General features: G+C 34.9%; 1 protein-coding gene across 3 annotated transcripts in view; it reads right to left on the bottom strand.

Annotated features, from left to right (window-relative positions):
- The window catches only part of IFTAP (intraflagellar transport associated protein), an 85052-nt gene that overhangs the window by 45745 nt on the left and 13938 nt on the right, over positions 1-25369 (bottom strand). For all 3 annotated transcript variants that reach the window (XM_074230498.1, XM_074230496.1, XM_074230497.1), the window contains one exon: positions 3515-3672. In XM_074230498.1, coding sequence (XP_074086599.1) covers positions 3515-3647 — 133 coding nt within the window. In that variant the 5' untranslated portion in view covers positions 3648-3672. The remainder of the gene's footprint in view (positions 1-3514; positions 3673-25369) is intronic.

Genomic DNA, 25369 nt, shown 5'->3' with positions numbered 1-25369 from the left:
AAAATCCTGGAAGCACAATACACTCCAGTGAAATTCAGATCAACAACTATTGGAAACAAAATTACACTTAAAATCATAAAGTCTTGAACTCAAGAATAAGTAGTTAAATTCATGGTTATGAATATAGTAAGAAATGAAGACTGTGTGAATTGCACTGAAAGAATACTAAAAAAAGCTGAAAATGGGCATCAGTGGAAAAAAAATCTTTCAGAATCATTAGAATTGATACTGAAAAGCAAAGAATGGATAAATTATTTAAGGACTAATCAGAGGGGCACAGTAGATTCATCTTCATCCCCAAACTGCTGATAATCAGTAAAAAAAGACAACTTTTCTGGGAACTGATATATCTTGGGCTGAAGCATGAAATCAGTGCAACTAGCCCTCTTTGTGAAGAATGAATTGAGTGATATTGAACCAAATAGAACTGATGCACCTCTTCATGGTCACCAGATGCAATAAAATGGGGTTGAAGAGGTTTAATGCCAGTTTCTAAGCCACTGATTTCCTGAATATACAATTTCTCTGTGTGAGAAATATGACCAATAATTACAATTCTGAAAGATAGAGTGAATGCTTCCCAAATTGGGTCATATGGTAATTCTGGTATGGACAGAAATGAAAGAAAGTTTTCTAGGATGTACAACTGTTGAGAACAGCCACTAAGTCACATTTGAACAAAGCGATATCAGTGGAGAGCTGCTCTTGAGAGATATGTCTATATTAGCACAAAAATAAATGAAAATGAGGACAGAAATCATCATTGCCAATGAAGGCATTATGATCTAGCAATTATGGGACTCCTAGTTAAAGCAACATGCAAGTCAATGGCTCTGTTTGATAAAGTTTCATATTTTTTTATTCTATACTCAAGCATATGAGTTTGTTTTAAGAATAAACATAACAATAAATTGAGCATGTTAAAATGTTTTTAAAAGAAAATGGCATTTTTCATCATATGGACAATCTAAAGAATTGATCAATCAACAATTATTTAAGCATCTACTATGTCCCATTCACTATGCAGGTTGCTGGGGATATGAAGACAAAACCTTTTATATCCTATCATTTGGGAGTTTATGTCTATGGGAGAAGCAACAAATATACATGGAATTAATATGTAAACAATTACAAAGTAAATACAAGATAATTTTGGTGGGAGGGACACTAATTTGTTATTGTTTAGTTGTTTTCCATCATACCTGACTCCTCATGACCTCTTTTGGAGTTTTCTTTTTTTTTAAATTCCTATTTATTTAAGGCAATGGGGTTTAAGTGACTTGCTCAAGGTCACACAACTAGGCAATTAAGTGTCTGAGGTCAAATTTGAACTCAGATCCTCCTGACTCCAGGGCTGATGCTCTATCCACTGTGCCACCTAACTGCCCCTAGAGTTTTCTTATCCAAGATACTGGAGTGGTTTGCCATTTCTTTTTCCAGTTCATTTTACAGATGAGGAAACTGAGGCACAGTGTGACGTGACTTGCCCAGAGACATCTAGCTGAGGCTGTATTTGAACTACCTAGCTGCCTAAGGGAGCACTAATACCTACAGGGAAATTCATTAAAGGGTGGATGGTATCATTTAATCTAAATCTGGAAGAAAGCAAAGGATTCAAAGTGGGGGGGGGGGGGAGAGGGATAAGATAACATGCCTACAGGGGAGCTTGTGCAAAGCTCAGAAATGGGAGATAAAATTGTCATATATGATGAAGGAGAAGAATGACAGTGTAACTGAAGAGCAGAGAGAAGGAAGGGAGCATAATAGGTAAATAGGCCTAGAAAGGTGGGTTAGAGTCATGTCTTCAAAAACATTTTTAATGAATATGCTTAATAATAAGCTTAATAAAGCATAACTACAATCATATTAATAACAATATTAGTACTCTTATAATTATATGCTTTGCATATGATTAAATATATACACTATAACAATATAAATTCACATTTATATAGTTTTTAAGGTTTAAAAAGTGTTTCCAACTTTGTGAAACAGACAATGCAAATATTATCCCTATTTTACATGAGTAAATTGAGACTCAGAGATTAGTAACTTGTTCATGATACATAGCTATTAAAAGACAGAACCCAAGTCTTCTGACTCCCAAGTCTTGTATTCTTTGCACCAAGAAATTTTCACCAATGAATGATGTCAAACTCTACATCTTGATAGTCTGAGACATGTTTAATGAAGGACCTGAACATTAACAGATGAATAAAAGACACAAATGCTGTTTTTGGTCATTCAGAAACATTGAGTGAATCAGCTATTAAACAATGCATTCTGAGCTCAATATTTATTTGTCTGCTTGACACAGTTCAGCAAGGCAGAGGTGTTAACTAATAAAAACTGCAAAAACTAGTTAAAATAAATATACCATAGGTGAGGATTATATTAAAATATTAACAGTTTCAGACTGATTTCCAAGATTATGAATCAGCAATGTGAATTTCTTTTAATAAAGCTATGGTTTAATTTTTTCCCGGAAATATTTTTAATAGGATTACTGACCCTTTTAACAGTCTTGGAAAGAAAATGAATCCCATGAGCATCCTGGCGTATAAGTATTATAACAATAAATAGAACAGTCATTCTTTTTGAATTGAAATAGACTTGGGAAACTAAACTTACTAGAGAAATATGCAAACGTATGCAGGGTGATAACCACTTTCACACCAAACTGATTCTACTGCATATCAGTGAAGCAACAGAACCCAGTAAGACAAATGAAGGGCTTGTGGAAAATGAAAGAATGAGGGCTTTTGGAGCAGTGGCATTTGTGTCCTCCTCAGGCAGATGGACTATGAATCAGCCCACCTTCAGAGGGGCCAATTATGTTGCCCACCACCCAAGGAGTAGGTCCTTTAGTTAAGACCAGTTTAGCTCTTCACAAATTTTTTTAAATGCTTCAGAAAAGAAAATGAGAGTTTACTTGTTTAAGACACGTTTTTGCACTTACAACTCGGAAATACTTTGTGCCTTAAGTGGATTTTTTTCAGGTCATTAGTTTATAATGTGAACTAGTGCCTTGGGATATATTGAAAGGAGAAAAAAACAAGCTAGTGTACTTGGAAATGCAGTTTATGTGGCTTGTGAAATCATTTATTTCAGTTCAATTTTTGCAACAATTTATGGCAAGAATATATGCCTCTTTCTAAGTAGGCCATATATATATATATACATGTTTGACATCAGAAATGTTTCCAAATTCACATATTGTCATAAGTAGACCATTTTTTCTCCTCTTGTCTGTCCAAAGAAATCACAATGTTCATATGGTACAGTCACAAAGGAAAACTTAATAAATACTTTTCTATGCTGATAACCATCTACATGGTCTTTGGTTGGTGGTCAGAGAGCTTGCTGGTTACATGGCAATGGAGTGGATAAATGAAATGTTTATAAAGTGCTCTATTGAGACTCTATGAAGAGACAATAAATACATCAAGAAGTAGAGTAAAATATATTTTCATTACTGTATTAAAAATATAAATGCATCACACTTCAATTTTACCTTTTGAAAGATGAGTGAAAGTATTCAAAAATTCTTCATATGTCTGATTATGGCAATTAATAAACTGATCCAGGACTTGTTTAGTTAACTGATCTTCATCCATGATCCCCAATCCCCACAACTGAACAGGCATATATCTCTTTGAGCAGTCTCTTTATCTGTGATATAAAGATAAAAACAAATAAAAACTCTAAGACCAAGTCACCCAATTACGAATTCTGAAAATTTTCTGAATAAGGTAAATGAAGAATTGTAGGCTTAGGAGACCAAAAGAGAAATGGAAACATCTGAGATAGCATGGAACTTAGAAATCAAAAAGCTATATATCTCTAAGATTCCCTTGATAATCGTCACAGACAAGTCAATTAACTTTTCTTCTTCAATTTTCCATCAAATAACTTCCTGATTATGAAACTATTCTGAACACTCTAAAAAGAAATTTATAAAAGTCAGTGCTAAGGGTTACCACTATAAAACTTTGGGTTAGGATAAAAAGTTTAGGCATAATAGAATCTCTACCCTAGGGACACAGGCAGAAGGGGAAAACATTATCAGAAGGCAAAATGTTTCATGGTTTTGTGGCAAGTGGACCTATGGAGTTAGTACACTGTTGGGAACCTAGTATTTAAATAAACACCACAGAGAGAAAATGGGAATCACCATCTCTACCATATACTTTTCCCATTTCTACAGTGGTACCTCTATTTTTATACCTCACAATTGTCTCTGTGATTTGATAAATATTAAATGTTTTACCACAAAGAAATAAAGTTAGAAATCTGATCCTAAATTCTCCTTTGATAACGAAACAGTAAACAAATCTGACGGGTCTCTGTGGTCCTATGACTTTAGAATTTATAATGTAGTGACAGCTATGTGGCACACTAGATAGAGCATCAGCCCTGGAGTCAAGAGGATCTGAGTTCAATTCTGACTCAGACAATAATTACCTAGTTGTGTGACCTTAGGCAAGTCACTTAACCTAATTGCCATGCAAAAACAAACTTATAATATAATATTTAAAAAATTTATAATATAACCTGAAAAGAAATCAAGCCAAAACTCTAAGTCTTTAATACAAATTGCAGTTAACAAAATGAAGGTATTATTCAGTAAGGAACAGGACTATCTAACATATGTGGTCTAATACTAAACTGTCATTTGTTAACATTAATAGCTCACATTTATATAGAATTTTCAATATTTCATTTGATTTTCCTAATAAACCTGTAAGGTTTTGTCTTTCATTTTCAGAGGACCAATGACATCATAGGATGATGCCTTGATTCATGCATGATTCAAATTTAAATGAGGCAGAAATTTCACAAAATTTCAATCTCAGTTTTCTTCCAGAGTTATCAACATCCAGTGAAAAGACAAAAGTCAAGATAACTAACAATGGCACAGGATGCGATAGATGAGTTTGTTGTCTTCAATGTCGGAGCAAGTTCTAAGTGATCCACTGCACCTGCGTCAACTGCCTTCATGGCCAATGGAATAAATTGTTCTCATCTGCCCATTTCACCAGGGGAAGTCTTCACATGCTTGGGGCAGACCCCCCCCCCAACTAGCTGATAAGTTTGAGGTCCACTGCTTACCAACAACCTTGTTTTCAGCCTGTCTGCTTAGACAATTTACCAGGGCATGATTGCTGAGCATACTACCCACAGGTGAGAGTTGAGCATAAAGTAGACTCCAAAGATGAATAGGAAAGACCCCCGACCTGACACGCTATAGTCCTCCTTGTACTTCTTTTTTTTCTTCCCTGAACATTCCATATAACCTTGTAGATTTGATAGGTCTCATTCTTTAAAGATAACAAATCTGAGAAATAGAGAGTTGGCGAGATTCACCCAAGGTTATAGTACTAATAAATGTCATTTGGAATTCAAATTCAGTCCTCTTCTGACTTTCACTACAGAGGCTTAAAATGAAAGGACTTGCCAGTAATGAATTGGTCAATGAACTTTTTTAAAGATAATTTCAGAGACATCTATATATGAATTAAGATACCATTAGATATATATGATATACAAAATTAGATTTGTCATCTACTAAGTTGTATCCAATAGACATATTTATACATGAAGTATATATATTTTGATATAAAATTAGATACTTCACCAGTAATTACTCTAATTGGAAGAATTCTGAAATATATAATGTAGTAATCTGGGTTCTGTGACAAAAATTTGTTTCTACAAAAATATTACTAGAAACACATACAGTTGTCTAATCTGTCATTGAGATTCACTTTATTTAGAATCACAGAATTTTAAGAGCTTAAAAGGGAGTTAAAAAAATCACTGTGGTGGGAGTGGCTAGGTGGCATAGTGGATAGAGCACCGGCCCTGGAGTCAGGAGGACCTGAGTTCAAATCCGACCTCAGACACTTAATAATTACCTAGCTGTGTGGCCTTGGGCAAGCCACTTAACCCCATTTGCCTGGCAAAAAAAAAAATCACTGGGGCAGCTAGATAGTGCAATGGATAGAGCACCAACCCTGGAGTCAAGAAGACCCTGAGTTCAAATCTGACCTCAGATACGTAATAATTATGTGACCTTGGTTAAGTCACTTAACACCACTGCCTTGCAAAAAACAAAAATAAAAATAAAAAATAAATAAATTCAATCTCATTTTACAAATATAGAAACCAAAGCCCAGAAAGTAATATGACTTGACCAAAGTCACCTAGTCATTTGTCTTTAAAAAGAAGGAAAAAAGAAGTAATGTCTAGAACTTGGGTTAACTGAGTTTCAGTGTATAATCCTTTTTTCCATGAAATCAAATGCTTCAAGAATCTCCCTATCAATCTGGCTAGTGCAAGACAAGATTTCAACAATATACCTTTCTTTGTAATATCATTGGAACCAAGTACCAGTCTCACTGCAGTTCATACTAGTTCTATGTGTCTCAATAAGGATTTTCAAAATCAACTTAAAATATTTCTAAAATATTCCTTCCAATACACAAACTGAAGTTCATATCATAATTTCTCACAGCTATTTTAGTGATACCAATAGTAAATAATTAACAAGAATTAGCTACAAAATCCATTACACTCTTTCATCTTATGCATGTAGTTACATAGAATTAAAAAAAAAAGAAATGAAAAAAGAGAGAAGTGGGGATTTATAGCAGTGCTTTTATTGCCTTTCTAAGGCTTTCTGGAATATTCAATTTAACAAATGTCATCATTCAAAATGTTTAAAAAACACATATCTAGAAATTCAGAACTGTCTTTAAATCTATTTAAAAAAAAAAAGTTCAATCTAAAAGTCTCCAGGGACTGACACAGCAAATAATCTTTTTGCCAGACAGTGCAAGTGGTTTATGCAAATTGTGGTGGTTGTCTAGAGGAAGTAATGCTCTTTCAGTCACTACTCACTCACTAGTGCTTTTAACAATAAGATGGTTTTCTCAGAAAAATCACCTGCCCTAAGAAATATCTTCTGAGGTCTTTCTGGAAATATTTTATATTAAAACCTTAACATATCATGTGATTGATTTGTGTTAATATTGATACTATTTGAAACTTCCAGGTATAGTGCCAAGATGGTGGAAAAGCATTAATCTGAGTTCTCCCAATATTTTCCTCCAAATAACTTTAAAATCAGACCTCAAAATCAAATTCTAGAGTGGCTGACTCAACAAAAAAGTTAGCATGAAATGTTCTATCAGTCCAAGATAACATAGGAGGTTAGAAAAAGAGATTTCTGACACGGGAGTAGAAGCTGGCCAAGAGTCCATGTTCTGGGACAAAAGCAGCAGCAGTTTGGGGAGCTCTCAAGCCAGAAAGGGCAAGGGGACCTGGCAATTGGTCAAAAACCTGAGTGAACAAGAAACTTTTTTGCTAGCACTGGATGCAGGGTCATGTGCTATTTGGCAACACCACTGCCGATATTGACTTCTGAGTTATAATTCCAGGGCAGAGAAGAAAGTAGGAGGAGCAGTATCACTCCCAGTCCCAAGGGATCAGACAGAGTATCTCTTCTGTGCCAAGGGAGGAATGGCCCTGAGAAGCAATACTGATTGCAATTCTAAGAGTTCAGGAACTCTTTCCCAGTAGGAACCAGAAGAAGACTGAGAGAACAGTGACTATATCTGTCCCCAAATCACACCGATCTGCAAGTACTGAAAACTTTCAAATCCTAAGAACAGGCTCTGAAAATAGTACTATGAAAAACTCTAAAGCTTGAGAGAGAGACCTTTCACCACATCCTCACACTGTACCCATAATCCTTCCCTGATGCCATGGTCTTTTTCAAAAAACAAAGACACAGTGACAACAATAACAACATATCATCATCAACAATAAAAATAATTATTCCCAATCCGGAACAGAGCCCAAAGTTAACATAAAATTCAAAATTAATACGCAGAATGGGAAATCAAATAACCTAACCATAAATAGCTACTATGGCAATAGGGAAAATGTAGATACAAACTCAGAAAAAAGCAATGAAGTCAAAACAGCTATGTGCTAAAGCATCATAGAAAAATTTGGTTATAAGCCCCAAAATAACTCTTTATAAAGCAGTACTGGTCAAATCAGAAAAGAGATACAAAAGTTCACCGAAGAACATAATTCCTTAAAAATTAAAATTGGGCAAGTAAAAATTAATGACTCCATAAGGTATCAATAAAACAAAGTCAAATGAATGAAAATAAATGTGAAATATCTCATTAGAAGAACTGACCTAGAAAATAGAACTAGGAGAAATAATTTAAGAATTCTAATCAAATAAAGAGACTAGATATCATGTTTCAAGAAATTACCCAGGAAAACTGTCCCTAACTATTCTAGAATTAGAGAGTAAAATAGAAACTGAAAGAATCCACCAATCACTATCTTAAAAAAAATCCCAAAATGAAAGCTCCCAGGAATATTACAGACCTTCGGGTCAAAGAGAAAATACTTCTTGTAGCAAAAATAAAAACATTAAAATACAGTCAAGATCATCTAAGATTTAGCAGCTACTATGTAAAAGGAGCCAAAGACTTGGAATATATTTTGGAAGACAAAAGAGCAGTAATTAATTAAAACCAAGAATTTCTCCCCTACAAAAGTTAATAATTAATTTTTCAAGAGAAAAATGGATATTTAGTGAAATAGAGAACTTTCAAGAATTGCCTTCTGATTTTCAAATACAAAACTCCAGAAAAGTATGAAAAGGCAAACATAAAAAAAATCCATAAGGAATTCAATAAGGTTGAACTGTATGCCTTTCTATTCAAAAAGATGATATAAGAACTTTATCAGTAGATCAGTTAGGGGAAAAAATCTACATAGAAAGAGAGTACAAGAGTGACTTAATTATGCAGAATTATGTAAACTACACATATATGTATGTATACATATATATATACATACATACTTAAGAAAGGGGGATATACTGGGAGAAGGGGCAAGGGAGAGGAAGAATGGAGAAAACTAATAAAAGAAACATGTAAGAAAAAGCTTTTACAATGAAGGGGAATGTTGAGAGCCACTTGAGAAGTCTGGAGAAGGTCAGCCATGACTAAATTCTGGGCTTATGTGACCCTCAAGCAAAAGGTTTTCCATGGAACTCTGCTATAACACATCTGTGTCAATGCATGACTTCACTTGTGTGATAAGCCTTGAACCCAAACTTTCTGAACAAGATTACACCCTGCACAAGTCACAGAAACATCATTTACTTGTTTTTACTTGTATGCTAATGTTGTGGTTTTCTGCTATAAAGAACTGTCTGAAACTGAATAAACAGCTCTGCTAGTTGTCCTGCTAGCAACTCCACCCATGTGTACACATCTCATTTCTCTCCTGAGGGGAATTAATCCCCCTGCTCTGGGGAGAATTTAATAGGGGAAATTGTTAGGGTAATGGGGAGCTGGCAATGCTTGAATCTCACTCCCATCTAGATTGGTTGGAAAAGGGGAAAATTAGTATTCTGTACATATGCATGAACACACATTCAATTATTAAGAGAACTCTATACTACCCAATAGGGAAGAAGGGAAAAGAAATAAGAAAAGGGGGAGGTGACAAAGGTAATAAAAGGGAGAGCAGATAAAAGAAGGGAGTGATCAGAAGCAAAGCAGACATTACAGGAGAGGCAGGATAAGCAGAAGAAAGTAGGATGGAGGAAAATGCAGTTAGTAATTTACTGTGAACGTGAATGGGATGTATTCACCCATAAAATGGAATGAATTAGAAACCAGAATCCAACAATGTTGCTATTTGCTTTTTTTTTTAATAAGAATCATACTTGGAACAAAGAGCCACACAGAGTTAAAATAAGTAGTTAGTTCAGAATCTATTATGTTTCAGCTGAAGTAAAAAAAAAAGAGGGATAGCAATTATGATCTTAGTCAAAGCAGAAGCAAAAAGAAACATAACTAAAAAGAAAAAAAGGCAGGGAAATTACATCTTATTAAAAAGATCATAAACAATGAAATAATATCAAGATTAACATATATGCATCAAATGACATACTATCCAAATACAAAGGAAGAGTTAAGTGAATTACAGGAGGAAACAGTAAAATTATACTAGTAGGGCACCCCAATTATACTCTTTCAGAGTTGATAAATTTAAACATAAAATAAGAAGTAAAGGAGTAGAATCAAATCTTAGAAAAGTTAGACATAATAGACCTCTGAAAGTATATCTTTTTCTCAGCTATACATAGCATAAAAACTGACCATATTTATTAGAACATAAAGACCTCACAACCAAATGCAGAAAAGCAGAAATATTAAATGTACCCTTTTGAGATCATAATGAAACAAAAATTACATTTAATAGAATCATGGAAGCAGAGATTAAAAGTTAATTGGAAACCAAGTAATCTAAACATAAAGAATGAACGGGTCAAAGAACAAAATCATAGAAACAATTATTTCAATAAAGAGAATGATAATAAAACAACATTCCAAAATTCTGCTAGGTAACTAAAGAAGTGCTTAGGGGAAAATTTATATCTCTAAATGTATATGTCAATAAAAGAGAGAAAGAGCAGATCAATAAATTAAATATGTGCCTTAAAAAATAGAAAAAGAACACATTTTAAATTCCCAATTAAAACAAAAAAATTGAAATATTAAAATCAAAGAAGAGATTAACAAAACTGAAAGAAAATCATTGAACTAATAAGTAAAACTGGGATCTGGTTTTATTGAGGGGAACATTAAAATAGATAAATCATTGGTTAATTTGATTTTTAATAAAAGAAAATTACTAGCATCAAAAATGAAAAGGGTGAATGGTCACCAAGTAAGATGAAATTAAATCAATTGTTAGGAATTAGTTTGCACAATTATATGTCAGTAAAACTGACAATCTAAGTGAAGTGGATGAATATTTACAAAAAAATATAAACTGCCTAGATTAACAGAAGAGAAAAAAGAATACTTGAATAATTTATCATAGAAAAAAGAAATTGAACAAGTCGTAATTAAGTTCCCTGATTAAAAATCCCTAGGACCAGATGGATTCACAAGTGAATTCTATCAAAGATTTAAGGAATAATTAATCTAAATACTATTTAAGTTACTTTTAAATATGCAAAGGAGTGTTACCAAAATCTTTTTAAGATACAAATATGGTTTTGATATGTAAAGGGATAAGCCAGAGAGAGCAAACCAGAGAATCAAAACTGTAGACCAATTTTCTTAATAAATATCTATCTAAAAATGTTAAATCAAATGCTAGCAAAGAGATTACAGCAATATATCACAAAAATTACAGCAGGTGGGATTTATATCATAATTGCAGGGCTGCTCAATACTGGTAAAGTAAAATTGACCATATCAATAACAATAAAAATCATATATAAATAGAGGCAAAAAAAGTCTCTGACAAAATCTAACACCCATTCCTAAAAAACACTAGAAAGCATAGGAATCAATGGAACCTTTCTTCAAAATGACAAGTAACATCCACTTAAAACCAAGAATAAGCAATATCTCTGTTAATGGGAATTAACTGGAAGCCTTTTCAATAAGATCAGGAATGAAGCATTGATGTCCATCATCACCATTATTATTCAATATTGCAGTAGATAGAAATGCTAGTATAGAAATAAGACAAGAAAAAGAAATTGAGGAAATAAAAACTAAAACAAAACTATCATTCCTTTTTTGTAAATAATGTTATTTTCTAATTACAAGCAAAGATAGTTTTCAACATTTGTTTTTATAAGATTTTAAGTTCCAAATTTTTCTCTCTCCCTCTGTTCCAACACCCCTCTTCCAAGATGGCAAGGAATCTGATATAGGTTATATATGTGTAATCACAAGAGTCATGATGTGAAAGAAGAAACAGAACAAAAGGGAAAAGTCACCAAGAAAGTGAATTAGTTGGCTTTGATCTGCATTCAGACACCATCAGTTCTTTCTCTAGATGTGGATAGCACTTTTTATCATAAGTCTTTTGGAATTGGCTTGAAACATTGTATATTTGATCTTCGTACAGAGTTGCTTTTACTGTGTACAATGTTCTGGTTCTGTTCACTTCACTCGGCATGAATTCATGCAAATCTTTCCAGGTTTTTCTAAAAACTATCTGATTATCATTCTTATAGTACAATAGTATCCCATTACAATCATATTCCACAATTTGTTCAGCCATTTCCCAATTGATGGGCCTCCCCTCATTTTTATTGTCTTGTGGGCAGAGCTCAAAATTTCTCTCCAGAATGTTGGAATCAGTTCACAACTCTGCCAATGCATTAATGTCCCAGTTTTCCCACATCCCCTCCAACATTGATCATTTTCCTTTTCCATCATAATAATTATTCTGCTATGAGGTGGTACCTCAGAGCTGTTTTCTATTTCTCTAAGCAACAGTGATTTAGAGTATTTTTTCATAAGATTCTAAGATTGCTTTAATTTTTTCATCTGAAAACTGCCTGTTCATATTCTATGACCATTTCTCAATGGGGAATGATTTGTATTAATAGACAATTTAAAGAGTTTCCATGAGCAAAAATGCTACTGTAATGAGTTTCCTCAAATTATTCATGTTTGTGTTCATGGGGGACAGGTGAGTAGTGCGGTGGATAGAGCACTGGTCCTGGAGTCAAGAAGACTCTCTAGTCTCCCCAGCTCTCTGAACATGTCTTATCCTCTGGTGACAGACACACTATCCAAAACAAGGCTCAGTCTTGGATCCTTTGTCCCTGGAAGGGGTTCTGTCAGAGCTCATGCATTTCCTCTGGTCCTATCTGAGACCTTATGGCTCACTCAGTACCATAATGGGAGCATGGCAGGACAGTCTTAATGATTCGTGTTCATGTGATAAGTGGTATAGGAGCTCAGTGATGCAAGGTAAAGAACTCTGGATTTGAAGTTAGGGAAGTGTGTTCCAGCCTGGTATCAAATACATATTATGAAAGTCACTACACCTGTCAGCCTCAATTTCCCCAACTATAAGGTGGGTATAATAAAACAGGACTTCCTGTGTGGTTATGACAAATCTTGCAAAGGACAGTGCTAGTACCTAGAAGGTGCCTTATCAGAGTTTGTTTCCTGCCTTCCATTCTAATGCATCAGTCCCTTTCTCCCACTTTTCTCCAAGCCAAGAAAAGAAGTCAATATTGTACGCTTGTCTCTGGAACACTGAGAATAAATAAATGATACCACTGGCACTGGAAAAGAAGAAAAAACCCTTCTGTTCCCAGTAATCAATCATGAGGGAAAAAATCACTTAACCACTAATCAATTTCTATTTCAGCCAAGAAGATAACATAAGTACCATATTTTGCCAATATTCAAACATTCTATAATACTTTTATAAAAAGATCTAGATTTATCTATCCTAGATAGGAGTTATGTAAACACTAGTTATTATAATCATGATTATCTTATTATTTCCCCATCTTTCAAAATATAAAAACAATCATCTGAGATTATATTTATGAGTACTGAATACTCCTTGAAAGGAAATTACTAAGGAGAATATAGTATGTAACAATAACTATTAAAGGTCCACTAAAGTCCTTCAGGAAACCCCACATCTTTTGAGGTTATGCCAATACAGCACAAGCTCTGGCTAGGTCCAGTAAGATTTCCAGTACTGGCCCGGCAGAGAAGTTTGGAAAAGAGAAGCAAAACATGAAGAGGCTCATCATCAGAAGGCTGACCACCATGCAGGGGAATATTTTTGGTCACAGCAGCCTTTACAAATTACAAATTAAAATATGGTTTTGAGCCCTGTTCACTCCTCTTTTCATTCTAAAGCAAAAATGTCCAGAAAGGCAGAAACAGGGAAATGATGCACAGAATTGGGGACTGGATACAAATGTTCATTTAAATAATAGTTCCCTCACTTTGTGATCTTCTTTCTACAACCAATGCAGTGACAAACTGCTGGGAAAATTAAGCCTTATGGACAGCCTAAATAAAATACTGATTCCTGCCCCAAGATACTGGAACAACAATCCTGCAAGATACATTATCATTTATTTTGCTGATGAAGAAACTGAGGGACAGAAGCTTACCCCACAGACACAACGCAATCTTTCCACTATATTATAATCCTCCATGAGACTTACAATAAAGCACAGTCAAGAATCACAAAACATGTAAAGTGTAAAAACTGTATCAGTGATGGTCACAATCCCACCTATAAAATCATCATCTATCACCATTAATTTCACTACAGATTGAATATCAGTATTCCAGCTATGAGGACCTTACTTTCTACCTCTAATATATTTAAATTCAAATTCCCACTTATCATAAAAATGAAAATTACCTGAAGGGTCATGTGTTCAAAAGAGAGTGCCAGAGACTTTGTGAAACTAGCCCCCTGGAGACTAGTCTCCTCTCAAAGTACAAACTCCTTTTAACACCACAGGGGATTGTGGATCTACATTTTAAAAAAAGTTTTTAAAAGAAACACATAACTTGAGGCTTATTGCTTCTGCTTAGAAGTAATAAATAATATGACATTTTCTGGGCACTTTAAAGGGTCCATTAAAGCCTTCTTTCTCAAATTTTGATGGTTCTAAGTTCAATAGGAATCTGTTGCTATGATTAGAGATGAAAAAGGATACTATGAAAATAACTCAGCTTGGCTAAGCAAATTTAAAGCAAATAACCTCTGTAATTTTCAATGTAGATTTCTTTTTATATTTGAGCAAATGACCAAAGTCCAAGGAAACCAAATAATAAAATTGGATTGACTGATTCAAATGATAGTTAAGACTAGTATTTGTTCTGAGATGCAACCATCTAATGTTGATTATGCCTTTATGGTTATGTTGAAGGTAAGGGAGGAGTCAATGGATAATAAAATAGAATACAATGGAAAAGAAAGATCAAGAGGGGTCTTTATCAATTTATGACTCTATTAAGAAGAAATGGTCTGCAAATTCCCACATGATAAAAGGCAGTGAGATATGCTTCCATGCTCAATTGGTCTAGCTTTCCAAACTAATCTAGATCACAAACACCTTCAAACCTAAGGGTCTAATAAAGACAAAATTAAGGATAACATTTTGTAGATTTTCAAGATCTTAACATTGCATAAAATTCAGCCTGGCATACTATAAAATGTAGTCGCTAATAATTAAGAATGAGATTGCATAGTGGCTACAGTGTCAGACCTGGAGTCAGGAAGACTCAGCTTCCTGAGTTCAAATCTTGACCTCAGACTCTTAACTAACTGTGTAACCCTGGGCAAGCCTTAATCCTATTTAACTCATCTGTAAATGGGCCAGAGAAGAAAATGACAAACACCCCACTTTCATTTCCAAGAAAATCCCAAACGGGGCCAAGAAGAGTCATACACAACTGAACAACAACTGCTAAGATTTAAGCCTTATCAAATAAGACGAGGTATGAAGTATTTGGTTGATGGTGGTATGACTCTTTTAAAAAGAATGTTCATTATTACACAGTTTAGGGTATTCACAAAATTCTCTTAAAAGGGATATGCAAATCACCAATATTAATGTCAGTGTGTTGATGATTGGTGGCATTCTCTCCATCTCTCTGCACAGGCAATATGGGAAGCAATACCCTGCCACTGTTCTAGGCAAATACTGAACACGATGAGTTCTCCAGATCTATTTGATCCCTCCTTCTCAGTCTCATTTGTTTGGTCTTTATCCAGGTATATTCACTAAGAGTATCCTCCAAAGCTCTGTCTTAGGCCCTGTTTTTTTTTCCCCTTGATCTCACTCGAAGATCTCATCAGCAGCTAAGGGTTCCATTACCATCTCTTTGGCTGTGTCTCCTAATTACATACCCAACTCAAGTCTAACCCTGGAGCTTCACAAGATCTGTATCTATCAGTTACCTCTTTTTAGTAATAATATCCATTCAGAAGTCTCACAGGCATCTCAAATTCAACATATTCAAAATAGAGCTCATCCCTACCAAAAAAAAAAAAAACTTGCCCCTCTATCCAATTTCCCAATTTACTATCCAATGTTATTATCACCATCTTCACAGTCACTTCAGGTCATAACTTCAATGTCATCCTTAGCTCCTTACTCACTCCAATCCCACATATCCAATTCATTGTGAAATGTTTTTTTACCTTCTCAGCACCTCTTATGTAAACTACTTTTTAGCCACTGATGGAGCCACTACCCTAGTTTATACTTTCACCATCTCTCCCCTGGAATAGAATAATGATCTTTTAATTGGCTTCCCTACCATAAATTTTCCTCCATTCCCTCCTCCACTCAGGTAGCAAAGTGATTTTCCTAAAGCATACCTAACCAAGTTACCTCCCTACACATTAAGATCTGGAAGCTTCCTATTACCTCAAGAATAAAATAGAAATTGGTATTTTAAGTTCTTTATAGCCTCTCCCCTTCCAAATTTTTCATTTACACTGGCTGTCTACCATGCTTAGACTATTCTCTCTTCTCCCCTTGGCTTCTTACTATTCATCTTCCTCAAAGACTCTGCTCCAACCTTACCTTCTGCATTTGTTGTCTCCCTCATTAGATTGTGATAGGCATACTTAATCCATTTGGTTTTCCCTGTGTGATTTCTTTTAAGTGGTTGTAGAGCTCATTAAAGAGATCTTGTACTATTCTGGGGTTTGATGTAATCAGTATAATACCATCTGGAGGACTTATCTATAGGGAAGCCTTCTTTCATTTGGATGCTAAACTGGACAACCTCCTCAAAAGCAGGAGTGAAAACTGGCAATACATATCTGTTTTATGCTTTGTTTGACACCAGTAATTAGAAGATTACTGAGTAAAGATTTTGCTGGGATTGTAGCAATCAAGGAATCTTGTATGATTTTCACATATGCATGGGAAACAATTTGATGGAAGAAGACTTTTAAGCATGCCTTCTGTTCTACTAAGCAAAATGTTTTTTTACAATAATCAGCAAGCAATAAATGGAAGGATTTTGTGTCCTCTGTGTCTTTCATTTAACTATGTGAGACTGAAGCTATAGTCTGCTAAAAATAATTTACAAAAAGATTCTGTTCTTTTCACAATTTCATCAAGAATATACTCAAAAAGTAAGTGGAGCATTTTCATAAAGATGTTATAGAAATGAGAAAATAGGCAAATGTATAGCTATTAATAAACTATCAATAGTATTTTTTAAAAATGATACTATTCATGGCTCTTTCTAGTTACTAGTTACAAGTACTTTCCTTATTTTCACATATCTTGAAAATCATTTGATTCCCTCAATGCTTTCAACACCGACCTGGACTCTAGCAGGGGCAGTTAAGTGGCACAGTGAATGGAGCACTGGCCTTGGGAATCAGGACGACAGCAGTTCATATCCAGCCTCAGACACTTGACTCTAACTAGCTGGGTGAGCTTGGGCAAGTCACTTAATCCTTGTTGCCTTGCATCCAGGGCCATCTCATCATTCTGATTCATATCTGGGCCACTGGACCCAGATGTCTCTGGAAGAGAAACTGAAGCTGGTGACTTAGCACAGCATTCCCTCACTCAAATCCAATTCACCTGCTTGCCATAGTATCACCTCCCTAATGTTGTGAATCCTCCAGCATGAATGTTTTCTGGGGTTCATCTGACCTGGTGTTGCTGTTCTTTCAATATTTCTCTTATAGCTGCCATTTCAACTTCACAGAACACAACAGGCGCTTTTCCATTAACAATGATGAAAAGTTTGCAAGAAGAATTCTTAGAGTCACACTATTTTCAACATCTTTATTGCCCTTCTCTAAATGTTCTTGGGATAATCTGGCTTAGTTAAATCTAAAATCAAACTTTCCAGACTTCTTCTACCCCTTTGCTGTTGTCATTCTCTTGAAATAATATTGCACAAAGCTTTCTGCCAGTCTTCCTCTAATATTTTGCAAAATAACTTCTATTCAAAACTAATATTGCCCTTGCTTCCTTTATTCCTCCTCATTAAGATCAAATGTTTTCCAACAGAAGCAGTTTCTTGACTCCTCCAGTTTCCTTACTACAGCAATGATTTTATCTTAGATAACTTCTGTAGGAAATGGTGATAGTGCATGCCAAGAACTTTTTTGTTTTTTTATGTTTCCCATCATGCAACATAAATGAATCAAGTTGATACTGTTGCAACTGGATGGCTTTATTTCTTCTTCTAAGTTATCTGACTGTATACAGAGAATAATACAACAGTAACCGATTATTAGCAGTCTATTAGTACAGTCAATTTTGTATTTGTGACATTGTTCAATGTTCGGCAGTCTACCTCTTAAAGTATTCATGATATATAAGCATGAGGCTTCTGATTAGTCCGTCTACAGACCTGAGGCTTTTTGGATTTTTTTTTTTTTTTAGGTTTTTGCAAGGCAATGGGGTTAAGTGGCTTGCCCAAGGCCACACAGCTAGGTAATTATTAAGTGTCTGAGACCGGATTTTAACTCAGGTACTCCTGACTCCAGGGCCAGTGCTCTATCCACTGTGCCACCTAGCCGCCCCCCATTTTTCATTTTACATTTCAAATTACATTTTCTACTCATTCCTTACAATCATTCACATCAAGATTACTGAGTATCAATGAATACTCATAGATCAGCAGCTGGGTGGCACAGAGAAAAGAATAGTGGGCCTGCAGTCAGTAGGTTCTGGGGTCCTCTTCCAGTCTAACTAGTCATGCCTCCTCTTATTCTGGGGCAGCCAGTTGGCATAGTGGGTTGAATGTTGGGCTGGAGTCAGCATTATCTTCCCAAGCTTGAATCTGACCTCAGATATTTACTAGGCAAATCACTTAATTATACTAGCTGTCTCAGTTTCCTCAACTGCAAAATGAGAACCATCCAAACGCCTACTTTGTATAGTTGTAGGAAGTAAATGAAGTAATATTTTAAAGTACTTAGCACAATAGTAGGTATTTAATAAATGGTTGTTCTCTTTCTCTCCTTTCTTTTATGGTGATCTGTTTGTATCACAGACATGGCAAGACAAGATAACAAATTATGTTTCTTATGGCCTTTGGAAGCAACCTTGCCACTGCCTTTATTTCTCTCTTGACAGTGAATCTGTATATCATCAATCTTCAACCTCCTTATGTTTTCTTGTTTCATTTATAGTGATAATGTCAACACAAATACAAGTTGATTACTCCAATAGCATATTGACATTGGTTAGTGGGCAAGAATTTCACCTTTAGAGTACTGGTAATTATTTTTTTTTCTTCCCAGCTCACACATTCTATGTTCCAGGCAAAATAGGTAGCAAGTAGAAGAATCAGCATCTGATCAAAAATCAGCTTTCCCTGATTTGAAATTCCAAGTTCTTTCCACTGTACAGGGCTAACTTTGTGCTGTTTCCCCTCCAGAAGTATTAAGTTCCTTGAAAACAGCAATTGCTTTTGTTTTTCATCTCAAATGCTTAGCACAATGGTAGTAAGTACATACTTAAAGAATGATTTTTGTATTAACTTTGTGTTTATAGATAGTCTAACCCCTTCCTATTCCATCACAATCACTGCAGAAAAAGAACATGTCCACAGAGGACTGGGGGTGACTTGTTTCACAAGGCACCATGGCCAAGTACTCTCATCAGTTAGTAGAGATCCATCTGCTAGAGATCAGCAAACCTGACTAGGCTGGCCTGTCACCCAGACCACACTTCTGCCTTTCCAGTTGGTGGAAGCTGGCACTGTGAGTGATCCACTAGAAAAGCTGTGGGGGGTGGCAGGATCACCTACATACATACCATGAGAAGGAAATAGAGTAGGGTCCATTCAAGCATGGTGTGGCATAAAATAAAAAGATACATGCTCCCCAAAGATGGTCAATACTAATGAGGGACTCCCAGATAGAATCCAAACCAAAGAGAGACTCCTAGTGACAGTGAAGTCCTCCAAATGCTCCCCTTTAGGGATCATGTTGTACTGATTATATCAAGCCCCAGGATAATAAAAGCTCTCCTCATTAAGGTCCTTGGTCATTCAAAAAGACCCAGAAGCCTATACGGGAAAAAGAAACAAAGAGTAGATGAAGAATGTGCAGTGTCCAAATAATGATATTAAACCTTCTAGGCAGTCCAATGAGTTAGTCCAGTATTACATCTATCTTAGACAAAGAAACAGAGAGACAGTGAGCTAAGCACAGAAATGACAAGGAGAAGGAGGACACGTTAGTTTGTATCCGGGAATCTATAGAGAGATTCAATGACCTCCCTGCTGCTCCCTGTCACAAAAGCTTGTCTTTTTAACATCAATAATCTCCAAACCATATTATGATTATGAACCCCAATCCTATCATGACATACCATAGTCACTGAAGAATTAAAGTTGTCAGATACATGGTGAGTCTAAGTATGCGGCAGCTTATTACAGTAATGATTTACATGTCAGAAGAAACATAAAAGACATCATGAAGAAAATATACAATCCTGAATGGCAGTGGGCCAATTATATAACATGGGCAACAATAATGGACAGATGGTCTGACAGTACATTGGGACCTCTAAGCTACAGAAAAGATCAGAAGTGATTCCCAAGCTTCAGGACATGAACCTTGGAGGGGCTGTGGAATAATTGTAAAAGTTCACAAAGGCATGTGCAAAACTATAAAAAAAAAAATGCCTCACAATGTAGGTCAGTCTTTTCTAAATGAATGTAAGTGCTATTTCAAAGCATCACTGAATTCCCAGAAGCATGTTGGTCAAATACTTTCTCAATTAATGAACAATAATAATATAACTACCATCATGTGGTGGGGGAAGGCAATCTGCAACCTTTTTTCTGCATCAAAAGGGGGTCCCTTATACCTGAAAACATCAGCAATCATTGTTATCTGGGAAGGCCTCCTTCATAAAGGACCATGAATAAGAATATCACAGAATGAGAATGCACAGATGGCCTGAGATGCCAGCAGAGGAAGACCTCAACAGGGATATCACAATTCCATCAAAGTAAGACTGCCATTTTGCAGTTGTGTCCCACTCTCTGTGATCCATTTAAAGTTTTCTTGGAAAAAATACTGGAATATTTTGCCAGTTCTTGTTCAGGTGGATTAAGACAAACAAAAGTTAAGGGATTTGTCAGAGTCACACAGATATTATATGTCTGAGGTCAGATTTGAACTCAGGAAGATGATCCTGACTCCATTCTACTCTCTATCCAGAAAGAACAAGTGTGACAAATTATATAGAAAGAAGATCTGAACTCTATTCTCAAAAGACCTATAATCTACTTAGTTATTTAGTAAGAGTTTTTCAGCATTATAGCAGGGTCACTCAGATTATCCTTGTTGTAACTACATAGATCAGAACAATATTATAGTAAAAGAAAGGCAAAAAAAAAAAAACAAGCAAAGGGATGGAGACTAAAAAAAGAAATTAGCAAAATAAACAGAACACAGATTAGTGACAAAAGGAAACTAATGGTATAAGCAAAGTTATAAGGATGTCAATTTATCCAAAATTGTATATAATAGCAGTTTGCAGTAATATGGTACTTTACAAAGCACTTTTCTCAAAACAAACCTATGAATTAAGTGGAGAAATTATCTTTATTGCTGTTGTTTTTATTTTACAAATGATAAAATTAGGAGGTTAGGGTCACATAACTAAGGGCCAGTATCAGAATTTGAATTCACATCTCCTAATTCTATCCCAGCCTTCTTTCCACTGTTTCTGTTGCCTTTGTAGTACTACAGTTCAGAGTGGCCCATTTTTATCCTTGTTCATAAAGTTCTGGGGAAATGAAAACAAAGCTAGCCTGTAAAATTATATGGCTAAACAGAAACTTTCTTTCCTATTGAAAAAATGTGCTTTTCTTTTCTGTTCATCCATCCAAATAATAATAATTAAGTTTCTTGAGGCTATCATTCATTAAGTCTTACTGAACATCAGCAGATTGTATAAAATCAATTTTGTTTCCAAAAATACAAAAAACAAAACATAGTCTTCCTCCCAGCTGTTTAAACCAAACTGGAAACGTCTGCATTGAATCATCAAGTTAGGTCAGCTGAATATTAGTGTGATTTCAATTACACAGTTATTAATTCCATTAAACAAAGAAAAATAGTTAAGCTTGAGCTTCTTCTTATTAAAAAAAAATCACCAAAATTCTCTTGAGTACAAGGAACCTGAATTATGTGCCTATAAAACAAAATCTTGTAAAAATCCATTATCTTTTAATTAAGTAGATTAAAACACTTGAACTTTTGAAATATCAGAGGTGTTTGTAATCTGCATCAAATAAAGCTACAATAATACCCCCTGTCCAAATTCCCCTTTAGGAAACCCAGAAAACATAGATTTTGTCTATATGATTCACATCTCATTCACATTCAAAATCATCTCAGATGAGAAAGGAGAGAGCTTCCCTGCACTCTCATGACTTAGTTCTTAGAGGACTTAAATCCAGCTTGGACCCTGAATCAGCCTCAAGGTTGGGCTCCTAAGCCCAGTAGCTGTGATCCCTCAATCACTAGATCTGCAGGCTAGACAGTCACTATGGGCCAAGCATCCTGCAGTGGGGCTGAGCAATGAGTGTGAATGAAAGGCCAGGAGACAGACCCTTCCTAAAGGTGGGAGCCCTATGCGCAACAGCCAGATGCTATCAAGTGCCCAGCAAAGCAGAGTGGACCAATAACATTCCAAAGCAGAACTTCAAGAACTCTTGAGAGGTCCCTGATCAATTCAGTTTCAGGAAGCTAATTGTGGAGGAAATGTTCTCTCAAATCACATTGATCTCATCTGTAGTAGGGACTCAGGTCATCAGGCTAAGAATTAAGATTCTTGAGATGAATGTCCAGAGAGAGTGAGAAAAAAAATATTCAAATAAAGCTATTATTTTTAACCACAAGGTGAAGATGAGAAGACCATGACATCAGGGAGGTATGGATCAGGAAGACTGGAGATGGCCCTGGATGCAAGGTAATCAGGGTTAAGTGATTTGCCCAAGGTCACACAGTCAATAACAAGTGTCTGAGGTCACATTTGATCTCAGGTGGGGACAGCTAAGTGGTGCAGTAGATAGTGGAATCAGGAGGACCTGAGTTCAAATTCAGTCTCAGACACTTAATAATATTTATTATTCAACAACTTTTATTACTATAAGGGTCATTAAAAGTAGATGAAAACAGAAGGTGTGGATATAAGAAGACTTTGATTAGAGGATACCTCCCCAAAAAAATAAAGGGATGAGAAAGAAAATTGCAATGGAAGAAGAAGGGGGAATGGGGAGAGGATTGAATGGCATAAATTATCCCACATAAGAGTCATGAAAAATCTATTATAATGGAGGGGAAGATGGGGAGGGCAGAGAGAACAAGCAAAACTTAAATCTTATTTTCAATCAAAATTGGTTCAAAATGGTTAACAGTTGAATATAGAAATCTATTTATCTTATAAGGAAGTAAAAAGGGACAGGGATAATAGAAAGGGGAAAGGGAGTGTACATTGGGGAAGGCAATGATCAGAAGTAAAACACTTGTGATGAGGGAAAAGGTAGAAGGGAAGAGAGAGGGATTAACAAGAGAAAAGACATGGATGAAAATACACAGTTATCATAATTACAAATGGAAATGGGATGAATTTACCTATAAAATGGAAGCATATAGCAGCATGGATTTAAAACCAGAATCCCATAATAATTTTTTTTATAAGAAACACATTTGAAACAGAGAGACACACACACAAGGTAAAGGTAAGACACTGGAGAAAAAATTTATAATGCTTCAGCAAAAATTAAGCAGGGATAGCAATCATGATCTCAGACAAAGCAAAAGCCAAAAAAAAAAAGATCTAATTAAAAGAGATAAGGAAGGAAATTATATCTTGATGGAAAGAACCAGAGACACTGAAGTCGTATCAATACTAAACATAAAGGCACCAAAGTATATAGCATCTAAATTTTTGAGGGAAAACTTGAATGAGTTACAGGAAGAAATAAATAATTAAACTATAGATAATAAAACAATACTAGGAATGTGAACTTTCCCTTCTCAGTACTAGAGAAATCTAAACAAAAAATAAAACAAGAAAGAAGGAGATGAATAGAATTTTAGGAAAGTTAGATTTGATAGACTTCTGGAGAAAACTGAATGGGGAAGGGAAAGGAATATCCCATTTCCTCAGCTGTACATGCACCTAAACAAAAAATTGACCACATAACCAAAGGCAGAAAAACAGAAATATTAAGTGCATCCTTCTCAGATCATAATGCAATAGATAATTACATTTAATAATGAACAAAGAGAAAATAAAGGTTAACTGGAAATTAAATAATCTAATCCTAAAAACAAATGGGTCAGAGAAAAAATCATAGAAACAAACAAAAATTTCATTAAAGAAAATAACAATGAGACAATATACAAAATTAATGGGATGCAGCCAAAGTAACACTTGGGGAAAAAATTTATAGCTCTAATTGCTTATGTCAATAAAATAGAGAAAAAAGCAGATCATTGAATTTGAGGTCACATTGAAAAAAAACTAGGAAAAAGAACAAATTAAAATTCCCCAATTAAACACCAAATTAAAAATACTGAAAATCAAGAGATTAATAAAATTTAAAGTAAGAAAACCTTTGAACTAATAAAACCAGAAGCTTCATTTATGAAAAAATAAAAGTCTTTATTAGTTAATTTGATTTAATAAAAGGAAATAAGAAAAACCAAATTACTAATAGAAAAATGAAAGGGGTGAACTCACTACCAATGAAGGGGAAATTAAGACAGTTATTAGGAGCTATTTTGCCCAATTATAGGTCAATAAATTTTTTTAATATAAATGGAAAAGATGAATATCTATAAATTAACCAAATTAAAACAAAAATATCTAAATAATCCAATCTTAGAAAAAGAAATTGAACAAGCCATCAGTGAACTTCCCAAGAAAAAATTCCTAGGATGAGACCATTTCATAAGGAAATTCTATCAAACATTTAAAGAATAGTTAATCCCAATTCTATATAAACTATTTGGAAAAACAGGTCAAGAAGAATTACTTTTATGACACAAATAGGGTGATGATACCCAAACCAGGAAGAACCAAAACAGAGAAAGAAAATTATAGAACAATTTCCCTAATGACTATAGATGGAAATTTTTTTAAACAAAATACTAGCAAAGAGATTATAGCAATCTATCACAAGAATAATACAATACAACCAGGTGGGACTTATACCAGGAATGCTGGGCTGGTTCAATATTAGGAAAACTATCAGCACAACTGACAATATCAATCACAAAACCAACAAAAATCATATGATTATTGCAATGAGGCAGAAAAAAAGTCCTTTTTCATACAGCACCATTCTTATTAAAAAAAAACACTAAAGAGCATAGGAATAAATGGAGCTTACCTTAAAATAATAAGTAACATTTATCTAAAACCATCAATAAGTATTATCTGTAATATATCTGTAATATAAAGCTTGAAATCTTCCCAATACAATCAAGGGTAAACCAAAATGCCCAT

This window comes from Macrotis lagotis, chromosome 3, assembly GCF_037893015.1.
Source record: "Macrotis lagotis isolate mMagLag1 chromosome 3, bilby.v1.9.chrom.fasta, whole genome shotgun sequence".
NCBI lineage: Eukaryota > Metazoa > Chordata > Mammalia > Peramelemorphia > Peramelidae > Macrotis > Macrotis lagotis.
Note: the sequence above shows the minus strand (reverse complement) of the source record. Positions and strands in the feature narration are given on the sequence as shown.